Source organism: Phaseolus vulgaris, chromosome 9 (assembly GCF_000499845.2).
Source record: "Phaseolus vulgaris cultivar G19833 chromosome 9, P. vulgaris v2.0, whole genome shotgun sequence".
NCBI lineage: Eukaryota > Viridiplantae > Streptophyta > Magnoliopsida > Fabales > Fabaceae > Phaseolus > Phaseolus vulgaris.
The window spans coordinates 5,418,883-5,439,702 of record NC_023751.2 but is presented as its reverse complement, the minus strand read 5'-3'; the positions used below and the strand labels follow the sequence as shown (position 1 = coordinate 5,439,702).

Genomic DNA, 20,820 nt, shown 5'->3' with positions numbered 1-20,820 from the left:
GCCTTGAAGCCACCTTTCTCTTCCCTTTATGGCTACCCCGGGTTATCGGGGTTTGAGGCCTTCCCATGGCGTCACTCCCTCCATGGTCTTTCCTACCCATGGGTATCGGGGAGCAACACTGTGGTTGCCTTGCTCTTGTGACATTTTACCTTGGCGACGCCCTACCTTGGTGACGCCTGCCCTAGGCGACGTCTTATCTTGGCGACGCTTCCTCTTGGCGACGCCTTGCCTTGGCGATGCTTGCACTTGGCGTCGCCTCACCTAGGCGACGCCTTATGTTGACTTTGACCTCGACGCTGACTTTGACCTTGACTTTGTCAATGCCCGGGAACGGGACGGTACAAAACCCATTATAATACTTTATTTTATAAATTTAATTAAATAAATTATAATAAATTGTGTGAACAAATTTATAACAATTATGCCATTCAATAAAATTTATTGAATAAATGTTGTTAAATAGACTCAGGGTTGTACATGAATCAATCTGATCCTGCCGGTTGACCTAGTGCAAAAGCGTTGCCTCGTCACGAACCTCCTCAACAGCTTGACTCCACGTGCCCTTCAAGTCCACACCACAGAAAGCCTCTCTGAGAACCTGAAAACACAGGGTGGCGCCTCTGCGGCCGATGGCGCTCCGACGCTCAAGTCAGTAACATGAACACCCAAAAACTGAGAGAAAATATACTCTGCAAAACCGTACTAAAGGCACACAACCCTAGCAATGAGCCGTAATGAAAAACGTACCTCTGCAAATTCTGTTAAGTTTACCTTTATAGCTAGGTTTTTTCTCTCTCCAGGCCGTTATGCTTTTGGACGCGTGGCTCGCATCCAGCCCTGCACGTGTCGCCATCTGGGTTGGGATAGCAGGTAGCGCCCAGCCCTACACGTGTCATCATCTGAGCTAGGATAACTTGAGCGTCATTTCTCTATTGCATCCAACCCTACACGTGTCATCATCTGGGTTGGAGTAACAGGTAGCATCCAACCCTACGCGTGTCGTCATCTGGGTTGGGGCAACTTGAACGTTATTTCTGTGTAGTAACCAGCCGCGCGGCTATGTCCTCTACTCAAGGAGCAAGCTAGCACGCAATATGTCCTAGAACACCACCTGACAAGGCGAGTATCGGGTGCAGCAAAATGCACCATTTCTATGATATCGCTTGTCGTTAGTGGTACCTTTCTTATTGCTACACCATGCATGTTCTAGTTGGGGGAACCTTGCCACCAGCAAATGTCCACTCTGGGAATCCTGTCGCTGATGGGCAAGCTGTTCCCTTCAACCTACTCGACATCCATGCCCCATGCTAGCGCAACAATCATCTCGTTGGACTTACACGCTTGGACTTACTCTTCTGAGTTCCCAGCAGCCTTAACTAAGTCTGTTGGGAAATCCGGCGACGTGCTTCTTGCGGTGATGTCAGGCCACCCGGTCGCCAATCGTCTAACACGTCAATGTTATACAATCTCGGTGACAACCGATCATGTACGTTGTAGCACGCCACTTCCACGAGCGGCGACTACACTAGCTTCTGAACCACTCGCCCTTCTCTAGCCACGTGCTCTGCTAAACACGCCTCACGTAGTCACGTGCTAGACACGTCAACACACCCGATGACCTGGTTGGTACACAAGCCCCCCAGTCTCGAGTTGCGACTTGTTCAGCGAGAAGACTAAAGAGGTTTAAATCCGGCGGCCTACGTCGCTTTGCGCGTTGGCTCTCGTACTGCTCACTGACTTGACACTTCACCAACTCCTTCGATCATTCGACACGTGGACTCATCAACGACCATTATCCATTGTCGTTTGCGCTTCCCACAACGTTAGAAACCCTTCGAAACTCTTAAACATTTCGCCCAATTTCACTGTTTCATTATCTTCTACCTCTCTTCAAACTCTCGAAACGCTCCAGCGAACGCTTACCACCATCTTTCTGAATACTCCTCTGATCATCCAAAGGTAACTTTTTTTATCACTTCTACTGATATTTGCTGCATTTTAATCGGTTTGCATCATCCATTAACTGTCTGGAGCATACGTTGTGGGATGTTTTCTCTGCTTTGTTTTTTCTTTTCTGCGTTTAGGGTTTCTGAACCTTTTCTCTACGAGCCCCCTTTGTTCTTCCATCTCCTTCTCTTCTGTCGAGTCTTTCTGTTTACGAACTCTCATATCTTCCCTTTTTGTCTTCTTGCAGCTTCCTCGATGGCTCGTTCAAAAATCACACCAAACCCTTCTCCATCTCCTCGCAACCCTCCGACGAAAACCCGTAGGGCAAACCCTTCCTCTTCCCGCGACCCCCTAAGGGATCCTAACGTCCCTTCCAACCGAGACGCAAGACCCGCGTCCTCCCAACCTAGCCAACCACAACCAAACCCACCACAGCCCAGCGCGATGGTGGGGCCTCTTCCAGACTACAAGCGACTATATCCGTGGGCCTCCGCGACCCTGCTGGGTGAGACTTCATCCATCAACTCTGATCGCGATATCCTTCCTCTCAAGAAAGGTGATCAGGATCACCTCTCTTTCAGCAAAGAGCACGATGACAAAGTATCTGTGCGCCCTTGTCCTCCTAGTGAGCCCATCTGCACCGATAATCAGGGGAGCGACGACGCCCCTTTCTGCTTTGTCTATACCACTATGTTCAAGAAGGTCAAGCTTCGATTTCCCTTCACACGCTTTGAGAGGGAGCTCCTGACCGAGCTCGACACAGCCCCCGCCCAACTTCATCCCAACAGTTGGGCGTTCGTCCGGGCTTACCAAATTATCTGCGCGCACTTGGGACATCCGGCCTCAGTGGATGTGTTCCTCTACTTGTTCGAGGCGAAGAACCCGGGCGATCGTCTATGGGTTAGCCTCAATGGGGTCGCTGGGAGGTCCATTCTCTTCATCTTCCAGCAATCCTATAAGGACTGGAAGGGGAAGTTCGTGCGTGTTTGCTGTAGCGACCAAGACCCTTCCCTTCTCGACGGGTTCCCCTTGTATTGGGTGAACAAGGGAAAGAAGGAGTCGAGCTTTAGGAAGGCCAGGGGGCCAGAAAAAATGGGAGAGCTCAACAAGGACTTGTGCGGTTTCTGGAAAAGAGTCGCCTCCTCCAACGTGATTCTGCCCACTTCCTCCATCATCGCCTACGAGTTTCTCGAAGGCCAGCTAGACGTTCACATAGGTTTGTCCTTAAGTCCTTGAGTTCCCTTAGCTTACACTTGCATCGCCCTGTCTTTACTTTGGTGTTGCTGTTCTGACTTGTGTGTGGTTTTAACTTTCCCCATGGATTGTCTTATATTGCTTATCTTTCTGTGCATTGTTAACTACTGAATTCTTGTGCTGGTTGGTAACTGTGGGTCACTAATGCAAATATGATGCTGGGGAAGGATAGGATGGCTGAGCTACGCGCCATAGCCAAGTCCCACAAACTTGCGGCGGGTTCCCAAACGGTCCCAAACTCTGTCGCGGATATCGCCGCTGCCCAAGGCCAATCTCCGCCAGTTGGTCCACCCGCAGCTACTGCTCTTCCAGCCCCCCAACGCAAGAAACTACCACTCAAGAAGGCTAAGAGGAAAGCCCCCAGGGTAGTGTCAGACGAAGAGGCGGACGAAAGCACCGAGGACGGGCTAGTCTGCAAGAGGAAGAAGGGGGCTGTGATCGAGCCCCCAGCAATTGAGAGCGCCGCCCCAAACTATATCGAGAACCCCCCCAGCGCCTCCACGCCATTCGAGTCCGTTGGGGATGTTCTTGCATCAAACGCCTCAGTTGCTGAAGCTGTTCCTGAGCAACTTGCTGATACGCAAGCCTCTTCCCAAGTCGCCGAAGAACTTCCTGCCTCACCACCACGCCTCGAGGCTCCCCCCGCCATCCAACCTTGTGAGGGTGGTGGTGAGCACCAACCTCCGACTCCTCCACCAGCTTCAAGCCTTCCAGCTCCTCTCCAGGAAGCCTTGAAGTCCTTCACCGTGCGCCTAAGTGCCATGGTTGACGACTGTCTTCCCCAAATCGTCGGCGAAGGGCTAAGGGACTCCCTGGAGAAGTTCGACCTTGATAATCGGGTCCATCAGGAGGTGGCGAGCACCGCAAAAGCCGAAGCCGACAAGATCAAGTGCGACATGCTGATGCAAGGCCTCAAGTTTTCGCGGGTTGAAAAGGCTCTCAAGGACGAGCTTCAAAGCGTGCGCAAGGACAACAAAGAACTGCGCAAGAAACTTCACGACAAACTCCAGAACGTCGTCGAGCTGGAGAACAGGATTGTCCCTTTGAGGGAGAAAATTGCGACGCTGGAGGAGGCAAAGAAAACCGATGCCCAAAGGATGGCCAACCTGGAGAAGAGGTCAATCGAGAGGGAGACTCTTTTGGGTAAGGTCGAACAAGATCGGGATAAGGCAACCACAGAGCTGAGCGAAATGGCCACCGAGCTTGCTCGAGTTCACGAGGAGAACAACGGATTCAAGAAGAAAGTCGACGAACTTGAACTTGAAGTCACCCGAGTTCGCGAAGAGAACAACGGGTTGAAGGCAAAGATCGACGACCTTCAGCTTGAGGCTGCCCAAGTTCTTACTTCGGGCTTTGGAGCAGCTTTGGAGCAGTTTGCCTGTAAATTTCCTGATCTTGACCTTTCGGAGCTTTCAGTGTACAATGAAGTGGTGGATGGCAAGATCGTACCCCCAGCTGACTTATCGCCTTGAAACTTCTTGTATTTAATTTTGACTTGTATGTAATAACTTTTATTCTGCTCAAACTGTTTGATATTCTTGTGCACGTGTATATATATATATATATATATATATATATATATATATATATATATATATATATATATATATAGTCTTCTAATTTATCTGTCGTGCAATCGACTGGTTTAACTGGATGGGTTTTTCCCAACTCAATGTACTTTGTACCAACCGGTACTTAACTCTCTGCAAACCACCTTAGCTTAAACAAACGGTTAATCCGAAACAATAACGTTTAATACGAAATCACTTACTCGGCAAAAAGGGCTTAGGTCGATCTTAGTATCTGAAACCTCTCTCGCCCGATCTACCAAGGGCCAAAAGCATTTCTACATCGTTGCCCAGAACTTCGTTGATGCGGCCCTCGCCATGCGATTCTCTTTCTATTTCAATCTCAAACCATGGGCTTCTGGCGACGTCATCTTCCTTTAACTGAGAGCGTCCCTTGCGGGACCACCTCCGGATTTCATCTTTGCTCATCTGGGGGGAGAGCTGTCTTTCGAATCTCCCTCTACCTTCCCCGAGTCTTTACCCTGAGATAACTTACATCATTGTTCCCCCATTTGGGGGTAGAGCCGCCTTTCGGATCCTTCTCTACCTCCCTGGGTTTTAGAACAACGATTTAGGTGGTGAGGTGCCCTCTGTGAACCTTCCCCAACCACCCTTTAACCTCCGATTTAACTGGTCTTACTACGTGATGGCATTTTCATGTGTTCTTCTTGAATCAAAGTAGAAAAATAAGGTGCGGAAGCAATGGGTGAGATGATCAAGACCCTCCTAGGAGTTGTGTTGGCCTTGTAGGTGCATGATGAGTATGGTGTTTGAGTGGTTCGGCCAGCTCAAGGGAGAAGGTGAAAGGATTGAAGTTTAGAGCCTAGATTTCTAGGAGAAGTAAAGCTTGTGCACAAAAATGGCAGCATAACCTTACTCAATTAAACTTGATGATGGAGGAGGGCCCAAGCTCACCACACGATGAAAGCCAAGCCTCCAAGACTAGACGGTCTAGCCTATGATGAGGAGCGTCTAGACTCAAAAAGGAGCGTCTAGCCCATGAAGAGGAGCGTCTAGGCCATTATGAGGAGCGGCTACATAAGGAGCGTCTAGGCCATGATGAGGATTCCTTCTAGACCGTCTAGCTTCACATACACATGGGTCAAAGCTACGGTTTTGGGAAGAGAAGACCTTTTTGTAATTGTTACATAAAGGCCCATTAGGGGTGCTTAGTAATTAGAGTAGTGTAGAAAGCATTTTTTTTGTGTGAACATTCTAGAAAGACCATGGAGGGGGTGAGCATAAAAACTAGACACACCCCTCCCCATGTGCTCATTTGTGCACCCATGTGCCATGTGCACCCATGTGCTTCACATTTACATTTCATTTGGCTAGCATTAGGGTTGCATTATGGTCCTCCTTAGCCTATAAAAGGAGGAGCCTACACCTAGTATTTTCAAGTTTATTGTGAGTAAAGTTATGCTGCCAATTTGTGCTCAACTTTGCTTCTCCCTAGAATCCTAGGCTCTAAACTTCAATTCCTTCATCTTTTCCCTTGAGCTGGCCGAACCACTCAATACCCACACTTATCATGCACCTACAAGATCAACACCACTCTTAGGAGGATCTTGCTCACTCTCATTCATTGCTTCCGCCCCATACTCTACATTGATTCAAGAAGAACTTCATGAAAATGCCATCATTTGGTATCATGAGCTTTTGGTTCTTCAAGATGAGTAGCTTGGTCTTTTAAATTTTCAGTTCTTCTTTATTTCATATTGTCATTTAAATTCCATACTTGTCTTGCTGTTTTTTACTTTTTAAATTGTTCTTGGTGTGCTTATGGAAGATCCAACCAAAGCACAATTGTTCAATTGATCTTGAACAAATTCTGTGCAGCTTGTGATAGGATTCCTTACACCATTGAGTGGCTGTTTTTCTTTTAGGAATTTGAGTCCTTATTGCTTTCTTAATTTTGCTTCATTTTATGCTTTGAGTCTTTATTTTCTGAATCTATAAATGTTGTGTCAAGTCATGTGAATCCATATTTGTCAACAATTCTTAGTAGTCCTATTATTGGCTTGATTGTTTCTTGCTTTTGGGTCTCTTTAATTTGTTTGAATCTGCTGTTCTTTGATCCTTTGGTGCCTTTTTTATTTTTAGTTTGAGTTCATATTGTGTTTAGATCATACACAATTCTATTTCACAAATTTCCATTGTGTCTAAACTTTGGTATCTTGCTGTTTTTGTTTCCAGTTTTCAGATTCCCCTGTTTACACCTTCTCATTACTAAGCACCCCTAATGGGCCTTTATGTAACAATTACAAAAAGGTCTTCTCTTCCCAAAACCGTAGCTTTGACCCATGTGTATGTGAAGCTAGACGGTCTAGAAGGAATCCTCATCATGGCCTAGACGCTCCTTATGTAGCCGCTCCTCATAATGGCCTAGACGCTCCTCTTCATGGGCTAGACGCTCCTTTTTGAGTCTAGACGCTCCTCATCATAGGCTAGACCGTCTAGTCTTGGAGGCTTGGCTTTCATCGTGTGGTGAGCTTGGGCCCTCCTCCATCATCCCCTCCCTCTTGAAAAGGATTTGTCCTCAAATCCAAAGCTTTTGCTTTTGAGGGGGCTTGTTGTGGCTGGATGGTGTCCATCATCTCCTCTTTCGGGAAAAGATCTATCCTCAGATTTGCTAACTTGATCTCGGATAGCAGCCTCTTGCTTCGTCAAGGTGTGTCCTCCCGGATCAAATATCAACCTATGAGAATCTTGAAACAAAGCAAAGGAGTTAGAGTGAGTATTTGGAGAACAATTAATTGTGTGAAGTTGCCATCTTTGTTTTTCTCTTGTTTTGGTCAACTTCCCACAATGCTTCCCTTTTGATGGTTGTAGGTGCCTTCTAATCCTCTTATGTTTTCTAAAATTTCCAACAGTAGTTACTTTTTCTTTAGGCATAATCCCTTTAGGAAATGGTGACAACTTTAAAAAGGCAAGAGGACTATGTTCACATACAACTTCAAATGGAGAGATATGAGTAATCTTGTGGACTACTCCATTGTATGCATGCATAAAAGGAAAAGGATTCTTATCCCAAGAATTGTGGGTGTCCCTCATGATTTCGTGAAGCATAGAAGGGAGAGCTATGTTTTCAAATTTTGGAGCTCTATCCCTTATTTTTGAAAATAAATCATGGAGGCTTGTCACTTTTCTTAAGAAGAGTTTATCCACTTCCATGAAGAAAGAATCAAGACCTTTTGTCGTCCTAGGAAGCTCTAATTTGAAATGTGTGTCTTCCCATGGATCTTTTACAAAAGGTGAAGGAGTATAGAGTTCTTGGGACGTTGCCTTAGGTGTAGTTTGAAAACAAAAGTTATACCTAAAGTAATGTCTTTGAACTTCTTTTCTCATGGGTGACAAAAGTTTTCCTCTTAAAAGCTCTAGAGTTTTATCAACTCTAATTTGACCCATGAGTTCTCCTTCATGAAGAATTTCTCTTTTATGTGTGAAGGTAGTCTCGTTGATACAACCTTTGTTCATGGAAATTTCAATTCTTTGCAAAGGTTGTCTCAATAAGACATGACAAGTTTCTTTAGGCACTACTTCACATAAAAAATTGTCTTTGTAGATGCCTATAGATGACTTGACCTTCACTTGGTGATATCTTGGCATGTATGTAAAATAATCTACTATATTTTTATCTATGCAAACCTTTTTTAAGGATTCTTCTTTTTTTTCTAGGCTTGCAAGTGTTCCTTTACAAAAGGTAAGGCTAGGTTTTTCAACAAGAGGTATATTTTCAAATGTATTTTCAACTTTTCCTTCTTGTTGAATGACCTTGTGGGAAGGAACACTCTTCTCCCACGCCTTTTGTTTCCCAAGGTTTTTCTCTTGCTTTTCTATTTTTACATTTTCTTCACTCTCACTAGCTTCTTTTTCTTGGCTACTATTCTCATCTTTGTCCCTTAAGATCATAGATCTTTCATTGAAACATTGAGATGCTAATTGATCATTGCCAAGGTATTCTAAACATGGAATTTCTCTAGCTGGAGTGTGAGAGATATGCTTGATTAGGTTTTCTTGTCTCTCTTTCCTAGCTCTCCTAGGGAATTGTTGATGATATTCATTTTTCCGAAGACTTTCTTCCCCAAGATAATCATGATGTTTAGAGCTAGATGCATGAGAATGTATTTTTTTTTGAAAATTGAGACTTCTCATTCTTTGCTTTAGTCAAAACATTAAGTTTAGTCTCACTCTCCAATTGTCTATAAGCAATTGATTGCACAATTTGTGAAACTTCTTTCAAAAGAGTTTTTAAAGATTTTAATTCACTTCCAATAGACTTTGTAGAATGAGAAGAAGAAGGCATGGCTAAAGCTTTGTGTATACAAGTATTTTACCTTGAGAAAACTTAGGAAAGTCAAAGAAGGTAGTTTTCCAGGTAAGGGAGGTGAGTCACAAAGGACTACTTAAATACCAAGCCTTTGCCTTAGCCAAAAACTATCCCTCAATGTCTTCACACAAAAGTAAACCACTTAGAACACAATTAAGTTGAGAAATCAAATTTTCAATGAAAGAAAACAATGCAAGCTACTAATCAACAAAGCTAGTCGGTTTAACACAAACTTAACAAAATAACCATGCAAAGCGTCACTAACTAAGCAAAAGAAAAGGCAATTACAAACAATTAACAATTGCTAATTAAGAATTCTATACTAGTCGGCCCTAGGTGAGGCTTCTTGGACACTTTGAGCCCTTGAAGACACACTCACCGTCTAAAAACGTAATTAAGAGGTAATTAACAATAAACCAAGTTGCAAAGGAAATAAGAGAACTCCCTTTGTTGATCCTCTTTTTGGGTTAGTGCACTTCCTTGTTGTCTTTGCTTGTTGATCTTCCAAGTGTTTGTAGTGTTTTTCAAGAATGCTTGTTTCGGCTTTGGCCTTGTCTTCTCCTTAGAATGATGGTCTTTAATTCTCCAATTTCCAGCACCTAGCAAAGGGCTAAACCTTAACCAAATCAAGTTCCCATTCACATAAGCACCAAAGAAGAATAAATTCCAGCACCCAAATTAGAGGTCAAAGAACAAAAGCAAGAAACAAATTTAATTGAATAAAACAGTACCACCAAAAGGATTTAGATTGTGACAACTAGAAAGAGAGTCAATTAAGTAAAGCAAACAAATAAAGGTACTCAATTAAAGGTTGGCACACAAAAGAATTCCTAAAGAAAAACACTAGATTAGATGACCAAATAAAAAAACAACACCACTGGAAAATGTTGTGGGCCAGAAAACGTGTTTGTTCCCCGATTTATGCTGATCTTTATTTTTGGAATTTGGCTCTGAAATTTGTTATGCAAGATATTCAGGATCTTATCTAAAATCTGGCTTTGGATTCACTCAAAACGGATGCACCATTTTTTTTTAATAAATTTTGCAAAATTGGTGTTCGGTTATGCCAGCTGGAGCGCTTCAGATTTGCACTCTGATCTTAAAAGATTTATCATTTTTTTTCTGTTGCTTCTTTTGACCTAATTCTTTTTTTTTCTTTTCTATAACACTTTAAACTTGCATTTTCCAGAAAATCAGAATTTTCCTATGGGTGGAAATATTTTTCTGGGTTAAAACAGCCAAAACAGAGAAGGTGTAAACAGGGGAATCTGAAAACTGGAAACAAAAACAGCAAGATACCAAAGTTTAGACACAATGGAAATTTGTGAAATAGAATTGTGTATGATCTAAACACAATATGAACTCAAACTAAAAATAAAAAAGGCACCAAAGGATCAAAGAACAGCAGATTCAAACAAATTAAAGAGACCCAAAAGCAAGAAACAATCAAGCCAATAATAGGACTACTAAGAATTGTTGACAAATATGGATTCACATGACTTGACACAACATTTATAGATTCAGAAAATAAAGACTCAAAGCATAAAATGAAGCAAAATTAAGAAAGCAATAAGGACTCAAATTCCTAAAAGAAAAACAACCACTCAATGGTGTAAGGAATCCTATCACAAGCTGCACAGAATTTGTTCAAGATCAATTGAACAATTGTGCTTTGGTTGGATCTTCCATAAGCACACCAAGAACAATTTAAAAAGTAAAAAACAGCAAGACAAGTATGGAATTTAAATGACAATATGAAATAAAGAAGAACTGAAAATTTAAAAGACCAAGCTACTCATCTTGAAGAACCAAAAGCTCATGATACCAAATGATGGCATTTTCATGAAGTTCTTCTTGAATCAATGTAGAGTATGGGGCGGAAGCAATGAATGAGAGTGAGCAAGATCCTCCTAAGAGTGGTGTTGATCTTGTAGGTGCATGATAAGTGTGGGTATTGAGTGGTTCGGCCAGCTCAAGGGAAAAGATGAAGGAATTGAAGTTTAGAGCCTAGGATTCTAGGGAGAAGCAAAGTTGAGCACAAATTGGCAGCATAACTTTACTCACAATAAACTTGAAAATACAAGGTGTAGGCTCCTCCTTTTATAGGCTAAGGAGGACCATAATGCAACCCTAATGCTAGCCAAATGAAATGTAAATGTGAAGCACATGGGTGCACATGGCACATGGGTGCACAAATGAGCACATGGGGAGGGGTGTGTCTAGTTTTTATGCTCACCCCCTCCATGGTCTTTCTAGAATGTTCACACAAAAAAATGCTTTCTACACTACTCTAATTACTAAGCACCCCTAATGGGCCTTTATGTAACAATTACAAAAAGGTCTTCTCTTCCCAAAACCGTAGCTTTGACCCATGTGTATGTGAAGCTAGACGGTCTAGAAGGAATCCTCATCATGGCCTAGACGCTCCTTATGTAGCCACTCCTCATAATGGCCTAGACGCTCCTCTTCATGGGCTAAACGCTCCTTTTTGAGTCTAGACGCTCCTCATCATAGGCTAGACCGTCTAGTCTTGGAGGCTTGGCTTTCATCGTGTGGTGAGCTTGGGCCCTCCTCCATCTCTACGTCAATATTGGTGTCTCTCTCAAGGGGGAAAAGTGTTCTTCTCCAACCCTCCTTTCCCATACTTGAGATCGTTAACACCCCTGACTTTTCAGTTTCATCTTGCCTGAACTCACTCGAAGGTGAGAAGGACTTTCCCTGATGCCTCAACTTGCCCAGGCGTTACATCTTTGATGAGCATATATTTATTCACACTTAATAGCCTTAATCATAGATTATTGGACTATAATAATTAATAAATCCATTGTTTTAATTAATATTCTTATAATTGGGTTTATTTAGGCCTTAACTATTATTATTGTTAATTTTGTGTTTTTAGGGTAAATGATCTGAAGCATCTACCTTTGTGAATGGGCCAAATATGCAAAAGTCCAAGTTGCTTCTTTGAATCAAAACAGAAAACAAATTCTGTTGGAGAAGAAAGAGAAAATAAAAGCTACAAGATTCCAGAAACAAAATTGGAAGCAAATCTTCTGCAAAATAAAAAGAATTATGGAAAGTGGAAACTGTTTACAAAATCTAAACTGCAATATTTTCCCAAGATCCTTGGAGCAGAAAAGCCTTATAAAAGGACACAAGCATCAAGTAGAAAGGGAGAGAGTTTCATAGGGTTTTCTTAGTTTCTTTTCTTATTTGTAATTATTTTTCCTCCGCATGGAAAGCTAAACCTTTTGGTTGATTCCTTTGTGATTCCCCATTGAGTTCTGAGGTTTTGATCAATAAAAGTTTCTATTTTTAATTCTCTATAGCAGTTGTTTTTATTGTCTAATCTCCTGGAAAACTAGTTTTTGTGAGAGGTTGTACTTGAACGCATGATTGAGAGTCTTCCTTATCTTAAACTTTGGTTTCTTAGTTAGTTCGTATTGTTCTAATTAATTTCTTGGGCGCATGATTCAAGAGAGAGGAGATAAGCATTCCCATGGAGTATACGCATGGAACAAAGTGGGTATTGATTAAATCAGTAGACGCATGCTTTACTGGTGAGCTTCAGTTGAATTAGGTTTGGCGCAAGTTCAATCTAGTTTAGCTCTGCTGAGGATTGAGAAAAGAATAATCTTTAGAGAGCCCGTGAAGAATTCATTGGTGGAAGAACTTGGGAGTCAATCTGCATTCTTTACTGATTCAAATCATCATTTATATTTTCTTGCTAAACGATCGTAACCCCTGTTTCTTTACCATTATTGCTAATTTTCATTGTTTGCAGATAGGTTTTGAATTCTATTCACTGAAATTACTATTGGATTCGTTGGGAGACGACTTGGGGTCATCTGACCACAACTATATTATCACCTCTCTAGTGTTAGACAAATCTACGCTAGAATCATATTAATTTGACAGCAAAACGACAGTTATCAAATTTGGCGCCGTTGCCGGGGATTCCAATTTGATTTTGGTTATCAGGTTTTTCTTCTTATCTGTATAATTTTTTTTTTCCTTCCTAATTTTTTTTTTTTTTGCATATTTAAATTTTGTTTTCTTCTTATTAGTTTTTATTTATTTAGTATACCCTAAAAAAACAAAAACAAAATTAAAACTAAAAAATCTAATATTCAACTTTTTTTTTCTTATTTTTTTTTATAAACGAAAAAATAAAAAAAAACGAAAAATTAAAAATTAAAAAAATATAATATTCGGAACATCTTTTTTTATTTTTTTATTTATTTTATCTCTTATATCTTTTATCTTTATTTTGTTTCGAATTGTTTTTATTTTATTTCCTTATATCTTTTATCTTTATTTTGTTTTTATTTGTTTTTATTTTATTTTCTTATATCTTTTATCTTTATTTTGTTTTTATTTGTTTTTATTTTATTTCCTTATATCTCTTATCTTTATTTTGTTTTGATTTGTTTTATTTTATTTCCTTATATCTTTTATCTTTATTTTGTTTGTTTTTATTTGATTTGATTTTTATCTCCTATATCTTTTATTTTTATTTTGTTTGTTTTTATTTTCTTTATCTATATATCTTCTGTTTTTAGTTATTTTTTTTGTCATTCTTTATTTATTTATGTTTCTGTTTTATTTTTATTATTGATCTTTTTATTTTTCCTATTTATTCATTTTTACATTTTTTTTCCTTGTCATTTTTTTTAAGCATTAAGTGTAGCAATTACATTAGTTCTTTTTAGAATCTTGCATTTAGGGTAGACACTTCAGTTGCTACTCTTTGTTTTTTTTTTAAAAAAAAAAATTGAAAGCAATTCAGGGAAGACTCTGGCTAGGAAAGACTTGGTATTTAAGTTTGTCCATTTGTGACTCACCTCTCTTTCCTGGGAGTTGACTTGGGTTGTTTCCTTTTTTTTTTTTTAAAAAAAAAAAGAGATTTTGCTCTGAGAGGTCTAATAGAATATTCAATTAAAATACATGTCTAGTACAACCTCGTCTTCTAGTTCATCACCAACTACTGTCGGAAGCCCTAACTCTGGAATTATGGACGAACGGACCCTCAGAGAACTTGCTGCTCCAGATGTTTCCTTCCAAACTATGTGTATCCAATATCCAGATGAGCAATGTGAGCTTAAATCTGGTTTGATACACTTGCTGCCTAAATTTCATGGCCTTGCAGGTGAAGACCCGCATAAACATCTTAAGGAGTTTCACACAGTGTGCACCACCATGAGGCCAGCTGAGGTCACAGAGGAGCACATCAAGCTTAAAGCATTCCCTTTTTCATTCCAAGATGCAGCTAAAGATTGGCTATATTATTTGCCGGCAGGATCAGTGACTAATTGGGAAGGGTTGAAAAGAGTGTTCCTTGAAAAATTCTTTCCAGCATCCAGAGTCACATCAATAAGGAAGGAAATATGCGGGATCAGGCAACAAGATAGAGAAAGTCTCTATGAATACTAGGAGAGATTCAAGAGGCTATGTACAAGTTGTCCATACCATCAGATTCATGAACAACTTCTAATACAATATTTTTACGAGGGTCTGATAGCTATTGATAGACAAATGATAGATGCTGCCAGTGGAGGAGCTCTAGTTGACAAGACGTCAGCCGCTGCAAGACAATTGATTGAGATCATGGCTTCTAACAATCAACAATTCCAAACACGTAGCAACTCTGCAGCACCTGTTCGTGGAGTTCATGAGATGACAACCAATTATGCAGCTGATCATGCTCAGATGAAGGCACAACTAGACAATCTCACATCCATGATGAAGCAACTAACTATGCCTCAGATGGTTGCAAGGGTATGTGGAATTTGCACCGCTAACCATGCCACTGATGCTTGCCCCACTCTTCAAGAAGTTGAAGGAGGAAACAATGTTGAATGTCCTCAAGCTTATGCTGCAAACATCTTTAATAGTGGTAGACAGTCTACTAGTTTTCCCTTCAATAGTAGACTATCTAACCCACCTCAACAACCATTCAACCATGATTTGTCCACCAATAAGTATAATCCAGGTTGGAGGAATCATCCGAATCTTAGATGGGGTAACTCACAGCAACAACAACCATCCCCACCACCAACTTTTGTATCAGAAAAAGGTGGATCTTCTCTAGAGGATGTAATAAAGCACATGGCTGAAGTTAATACGCAATTCCAACAGAGAACAAGTGAAATAGTACAAAGAACAGATGAAAGAGTACAGAGAACAGAGGTAAGCATTCATAACTTGGAAAATCAGATTGGTCAGTTAGCCACTCGTATGAATGAGATGAATTCCAAAGGGTCTGATAAGCTTCCCTCCCAGATAGCCATCAATCCACATAATGTTAGTGCCATCACTCTGAGAAGTGGTACACAGTTGCAAGCACCTGTGCAAAAATCCACCAAAGTAGACGATCAACTGAGATCGTCTAACACCTCCAACATTACTACTACTCCAGAAAATGATGATCAAAGAAGGGTCAGCACAAGGAATAATGACATGGATGCTCCTCTTAGACCGTCTCATGAAGTTGATATACAAGGAGAAAATGCTAGTCTCGATAAACCATCTATTCCTCTTCCTTTTCCACAAAGAGTTGTTCAGACGAGCAGAAAAATGGAAAAAACTGACAAGGAGATTCTCGAGACATTCAGAAAGGTTGAGGTGAACATTCCTCTGCTAGATGCTATTAAACAGATTCCTAAATATGCAAAGTTTTTGAAGGATCTATGCACACATAAAAGGCGTCTTAAAGGGAACGAAAAGGTAAACATGGGAAGGAATGTTTCTGCTCTCATTGAAAAGCCTGCAGTAACAATTCCTGAAAAATGCAAAGACCCAGGCACTTTCACCATTCCTTGCGTAATAGGCAATAACCTATTTGAAAATGCAATGCTTGACTTGGGAGCATTTATAAATGTTATGCCTTTATCTGTGTTTACTTCTTTGTCTATTGGTCCTCTTAAACCCACAGGCATAGTCATTCAGCTCGCTAATAGAAGCACAGTCCAACCTGCAGGGCTTATTGAAGACGTCCTTATTCAAGTAAATAAACTTGTTTTTCCTGCAGATTTCTACATTTTGGACATGGGTGGAGAAGATTCAAATTCTGGTTCAACAACCATCATCTTGGGCAGACCTTTCTTGAAGACAGCCCGCACCAAGATTGATGTTCATGCAGGCACACTGACTATGGAGTTTGGAGACAATTTAGTCCAGTTCAATATCCTAGACGCTATGAAACACCCAATTGAAGATCACTCTGTGTATCATCTTGACATTTTAGATGATATTGTGGATGATAATGTGTTTGATTTTCTAGGTTTTGTAACTGATGTAGATGTTGTTGATTCACACTTAGCAACATCAGATGATATCAACCATGATGAATTGCAGGTTGCGAAAGTTTCTCTCAGCACTAGACCAGTACCGTCCATCATCCAACCGCCATCACTTGAACTGAAGCCACTTCCGGATCATCTTAAGTATGCCTATTTGGAAAAAGGGGAGCAACTTCCAGTGATTATTTCTACTTCTCTAACTGATGAACAAGAGCAGAAACTGTTGCAGGTGATTAAAGAGCACAAAAAAGCCATTGGTTGGACGTTGGCAGACATTCCAGGTATCAGCCCTTCTATTTGTATGCATAGAATTCTACTAGAAGAAGGGACAAAACCTGTGAGACAACCTCAACGCAGGCTTAATCCCCAGATTCTTGATGTGGTGAAGAAGGAGGTCATTAAGCTGCTACAAGCTGGTATCATATACCCTATCTCTGACAGCACTTGGGTGAGTCCGATTCAGGTTGTTCCCAAGAAATCTGGGATAACAGTGATAAAGAACGAGCATGATGAACTTATTCCTACTAGAGTGCAGAACAGTTGGAGAGTTTGTATTGACTACAGAGCTTGAATCAAGCCACCCGGAAGGACCACTTTCCTCTTCCTTTCATTGATCAAATGTTGGAACGTCTAGCAGGTAAAACGCATTATTGTTTCTTGGATGGTTTCTCTGGATATTTTCAGATATGTATAGCACCAGAGGACCAACACAAGACCACTTTTACTTGCCCATTTGGAACCTTTGCATATAGAAGGATGCCATTTGGCCTATGTAATGCTCCAGGAACGTTTCAACGATGCATGATGAGCATATTTTCTGATTTAATTGAGCATTGCATAGAAATTTTTATGGATGATTTTAGCCTATATGGTTCTTCTTTTGATGATTGTTTGGCTAACCTGGTCAAAGTACTTGACAAATGCATTGAGAATGACTTAGTATTAAGTTATGAGAAGTGTCATTTTATGGTTACACAGGGTACAGTTTTGGGTCACATTATCTCTGAGAAAGGTATTAAGGTAGATCCAGCTAAACTGAATGTTATCTCACAACTACCTTATCCCTCTTCTGTGAGGGAGGTTAGGTCTTTTCTTGGTCATGCAGGATTCTATAGACGATTCATCAAGGATTTTAGCAAAATAGCATTACCTTTATCTAACTTACTACAAAAGGATGTATTGTTTGATTTTGGAGAAAGATGCAGAGAGGCATTTGATGCCCTTAAAGCAGCACTTGTGACACCTCCAATTATAAAAACTCCTAATTGGACACTCCCTTTTGAGATCATGTGTGATGCCTCAAATTATGCACTTGGAGTTGTCCTTGCACAACGAGTAGATGGTTTGTCACATGTGATCTATTATGCCTCTAGAACGTTAGACGCTGCTCAGTCTAACTACACCACCACGGAAAAGGAGTTGTTGGCTATTGTCTTTTCCTTAGATAAGTTCAGATCGTATCTCCTAGGATCCAAGGTGGTTGTTTTTACTGATCATGCTGCCCTGAAATATCTCTTAAAGAAGACTGACTCAAAACCAAGGTTGATTAGGTGGATGTTGCTGCTCCAAGAATTTGACTTGGAGATTAAAGATAGGAGTGGGGCATGTAATCATGTTGCAGATCACCTTAGTCGAATTGAGAAGGAACAAGATGCAGAGCCCATCCATGATGATTTCCCAGATGAGCATCTTCTTATAACGGAATCAGTAAACGGTCCAACCAGAGCATCTAATGCATATTCTAAATTATCTAGCACATCTGAACTTATACCTTGGTACGCTGACATAGTGAACTACCTTGTTGCTTCTGTTTTTCCACTATTGGCAACTAAGGCACAGAGAGACAAACTCAAGAGCGATGCCAAATACTATGTCTGGGATGACCCATACTTATGGCGTTTCTGCAGTGATCAGATCATATGCAGATGCATTCCTGACCAGGAGATCCCATCTGTGCTAAATTTTTGTCATGCTTCATCTGTCGGAGGACACTTGGCTGCACAACGTACTGCAAGAAAGGTACTGGATTGTGGTTTCTTTTGGCCAACCATTTTTAAAGATGCATGGACCGTCTCATCCACATGCGAGAAGTGTCAAAGAGTAGGTAATGCCATCTCCCAAAGACAACAAATGCCCCAACAACCCATGCTATTTTGTGAAGTCTTTGATGTGTGGGGTATTGATTTCATGGGTCCCTTCCCTATTTCTTTTGGATTCACTTATATCCTTCTTGTTGTGGACTATGTCTCCAAATGGGTGGAGGCAATAGCCACAAGAACTAATGATTCCCATGTTGTTGCAGCTTTTATTCGATCTAACATCTTCTGCAGATTTGGGATTCCTAAAGCCATCATCAGTGACCAAGGCACACATTTTTGCAACAGGATACTCGATGTCCTATTTCGAAAATATGGGGTGATCCATAGAGCGTCCACACCATATCATCCACAAACAAATGGTCAAGCTGAGGTCTCTAATAGAGAAATAAAACGCATTTTGGAGAAGATGGTTAAGCCAACAAGGAAGGACTGGAGTAAACGTTTAGACGATGCTCTTTGGGCCCATCGTACAGCCTATAAAGCACCTATTGGGATGTCTCCCTTTAGGGTTGTCTTTGGAAAAGCTTGCCATCTACCTGTGGAGATCGAGCACAGAGCTTACTGGGCAATAAGGACATGCAACATGGATTATGACAAGGCAGGAGAACAGAGAAAACTTCAGCTGCAAGAGTTGGACGAGATCCGTTTGGAGGCATATGAGAACTCCAAATTCTACAAGGAAAGGACCAAGCATCTACATGACCACTTCATCACTGGAAAGGAGTTTGTTGTCGGCCAGCGTGTGTTAATGTTCAACTCCAGATTAAAACTCATGCCTGGAAAGTTGCGTTCAAAATGGATTGGACCGTTTTTGGTCACCCATGTCCACCCTCATGGTGTTGTAGAATTGCAGAGTCTGACATCTACCAATACATTTAAGGTGAATGGACACCGTCTAAAGCTCTTTCATGAGATTCCTCAAGACGAGACGGTGGAAGAGATTACCTTGCAGCACCCGAATTACCCTCAAGCTTGAGGAGGGAGTATTTCTTCCCTTACTTTTATCATACACATATATTAATTGTTTTTACATTGAAGACAATGTATGATTTAAGTGTGGGGGGAGAATTGTAGTTAGGATTTGTTTTACTGTTTTATTTTTATTTTTATTTTCTTTTATTCATTATTTTTTTTATTTTTTTTTATCTAAAGAAAAAATTATTTTGAAAAGTGATCTAGGGAAGACTCTGGCTAGGAAAGACTTGGTATTTAAGTTTGTCCATTTGTGACTCACCTCTCTTTCCTGGGAGTTTTACTTGGTTTGCTTTCAAATAAAAATTCCTTAGTATTTTTTTGTTTTCTTTTAGCAAACATTTAGAGCATCTAATACAAGCATTATGCATGTTTCTAGATAAATTTTGAGTTTCTTGATCCTTGTTGTGTGGATTTCTTAGAAAAGTTTTGAAAAATAAGTTGGTTATGAGAAATTTAGAGTTGAATCTTTTGTGATAAACTGTCCCAGGTGAGATTTTGAGCTTCATTGACAGATTGTCTAATATTCTTTTTAGTGTGTTTTCACTTGTGTCTGCTTATACTCTAGAACTTAGCTTGATTCTTTGTTTTACAATTGTGATTTACGTGCATGAACTGATATGATAGAGGCATTCTTTTGTTTAAATTAACCCACTAGCCATATTAGCCTACCTTTATGATAATCCATTTGTTAGCCCCTTGAGCCTATAACCTTTTTCTTATTTTTAACCCTCATTACAAGCCTCAAAACAAGAAAAACCATGTTTGTCCCTACCTTAGAAGATAAAGGAGCTTTGAAATCATTTGGGAATAGGTTTTTGAATAAGTGTGGGGGTGTATGTCATTTTCATAGTTTACCTCTTCAGTTTAAAAAAAAAAGGGATAGAAAAAAAGAATACAACAAGAAAAAGAAAAGCAAAGCAAAATAAACAAAATAAGAGTAGATCTTCTAATACATTGGATTGACTATCTACTATATGAAAAAAAAATTATATCTTGAAATAAAAAGAGGAGTCATAATACTTACACTTGTTTTTAGACTTATCCTTCATTGCTCCTTTGTTTTTCTATGGTTTTTAAGCCTATTTTCCCACTTTTACCTACCTTTACCTTAGCCCCATTACATCCCTTATAAAGTCCTCTTGATCTTTGATTGCATATTTTTCAATGGTTGTGAATATTAGAGTCCTGCTAAGCATATGGTAGTGTTTGTCTGCATGGGTGCTGAGTGTAAATACAAACCTAAACACTTGAGAGTTAGAGAGCATTTGGTGAGAAGTTTATCAAATTTTGATTCACCTTTGAATTCGATTACCTACTTGTAGTTCAATTCATAGGATTCCATTCAC

The 20,820-nt window shown here is 40.5% G+C and overlaps 1 protein-coding gene across 1 annotated transcript; it reads left to right on the top strand.

The window, feature by feature from the left end:
- The first annotated feature begins 3,353 nt into the window (after positions 1 to 3,353).
- Positions 3,354 to 4,673, top strand: LOC137822145 (uncharacterized calcium-binding protein C800.10c-like). The gene has a single exon (XM_068627049.1). The coding sequence runs from the start codon at positions 3,354 to 3,356 to the stop codon at positions 4,671 to 4,673; it is 1,320 nt and encodes a 439-aa protein (XP_068483150.1).
- The last annotated feature ends 16,147 nt before the right edge of the window (positions 4,674 to 20,820 follow it).

Bases quoted from the DNA above. Each gene is read 5' to 3' on its own strand.
- LOC137822145 (XM_068627049.1), top strand. From the start codon at position 3,354: ATGATGCTGGGGAAGGATAGGATGGCTGAGCTACGCGCCATAGCCAAG.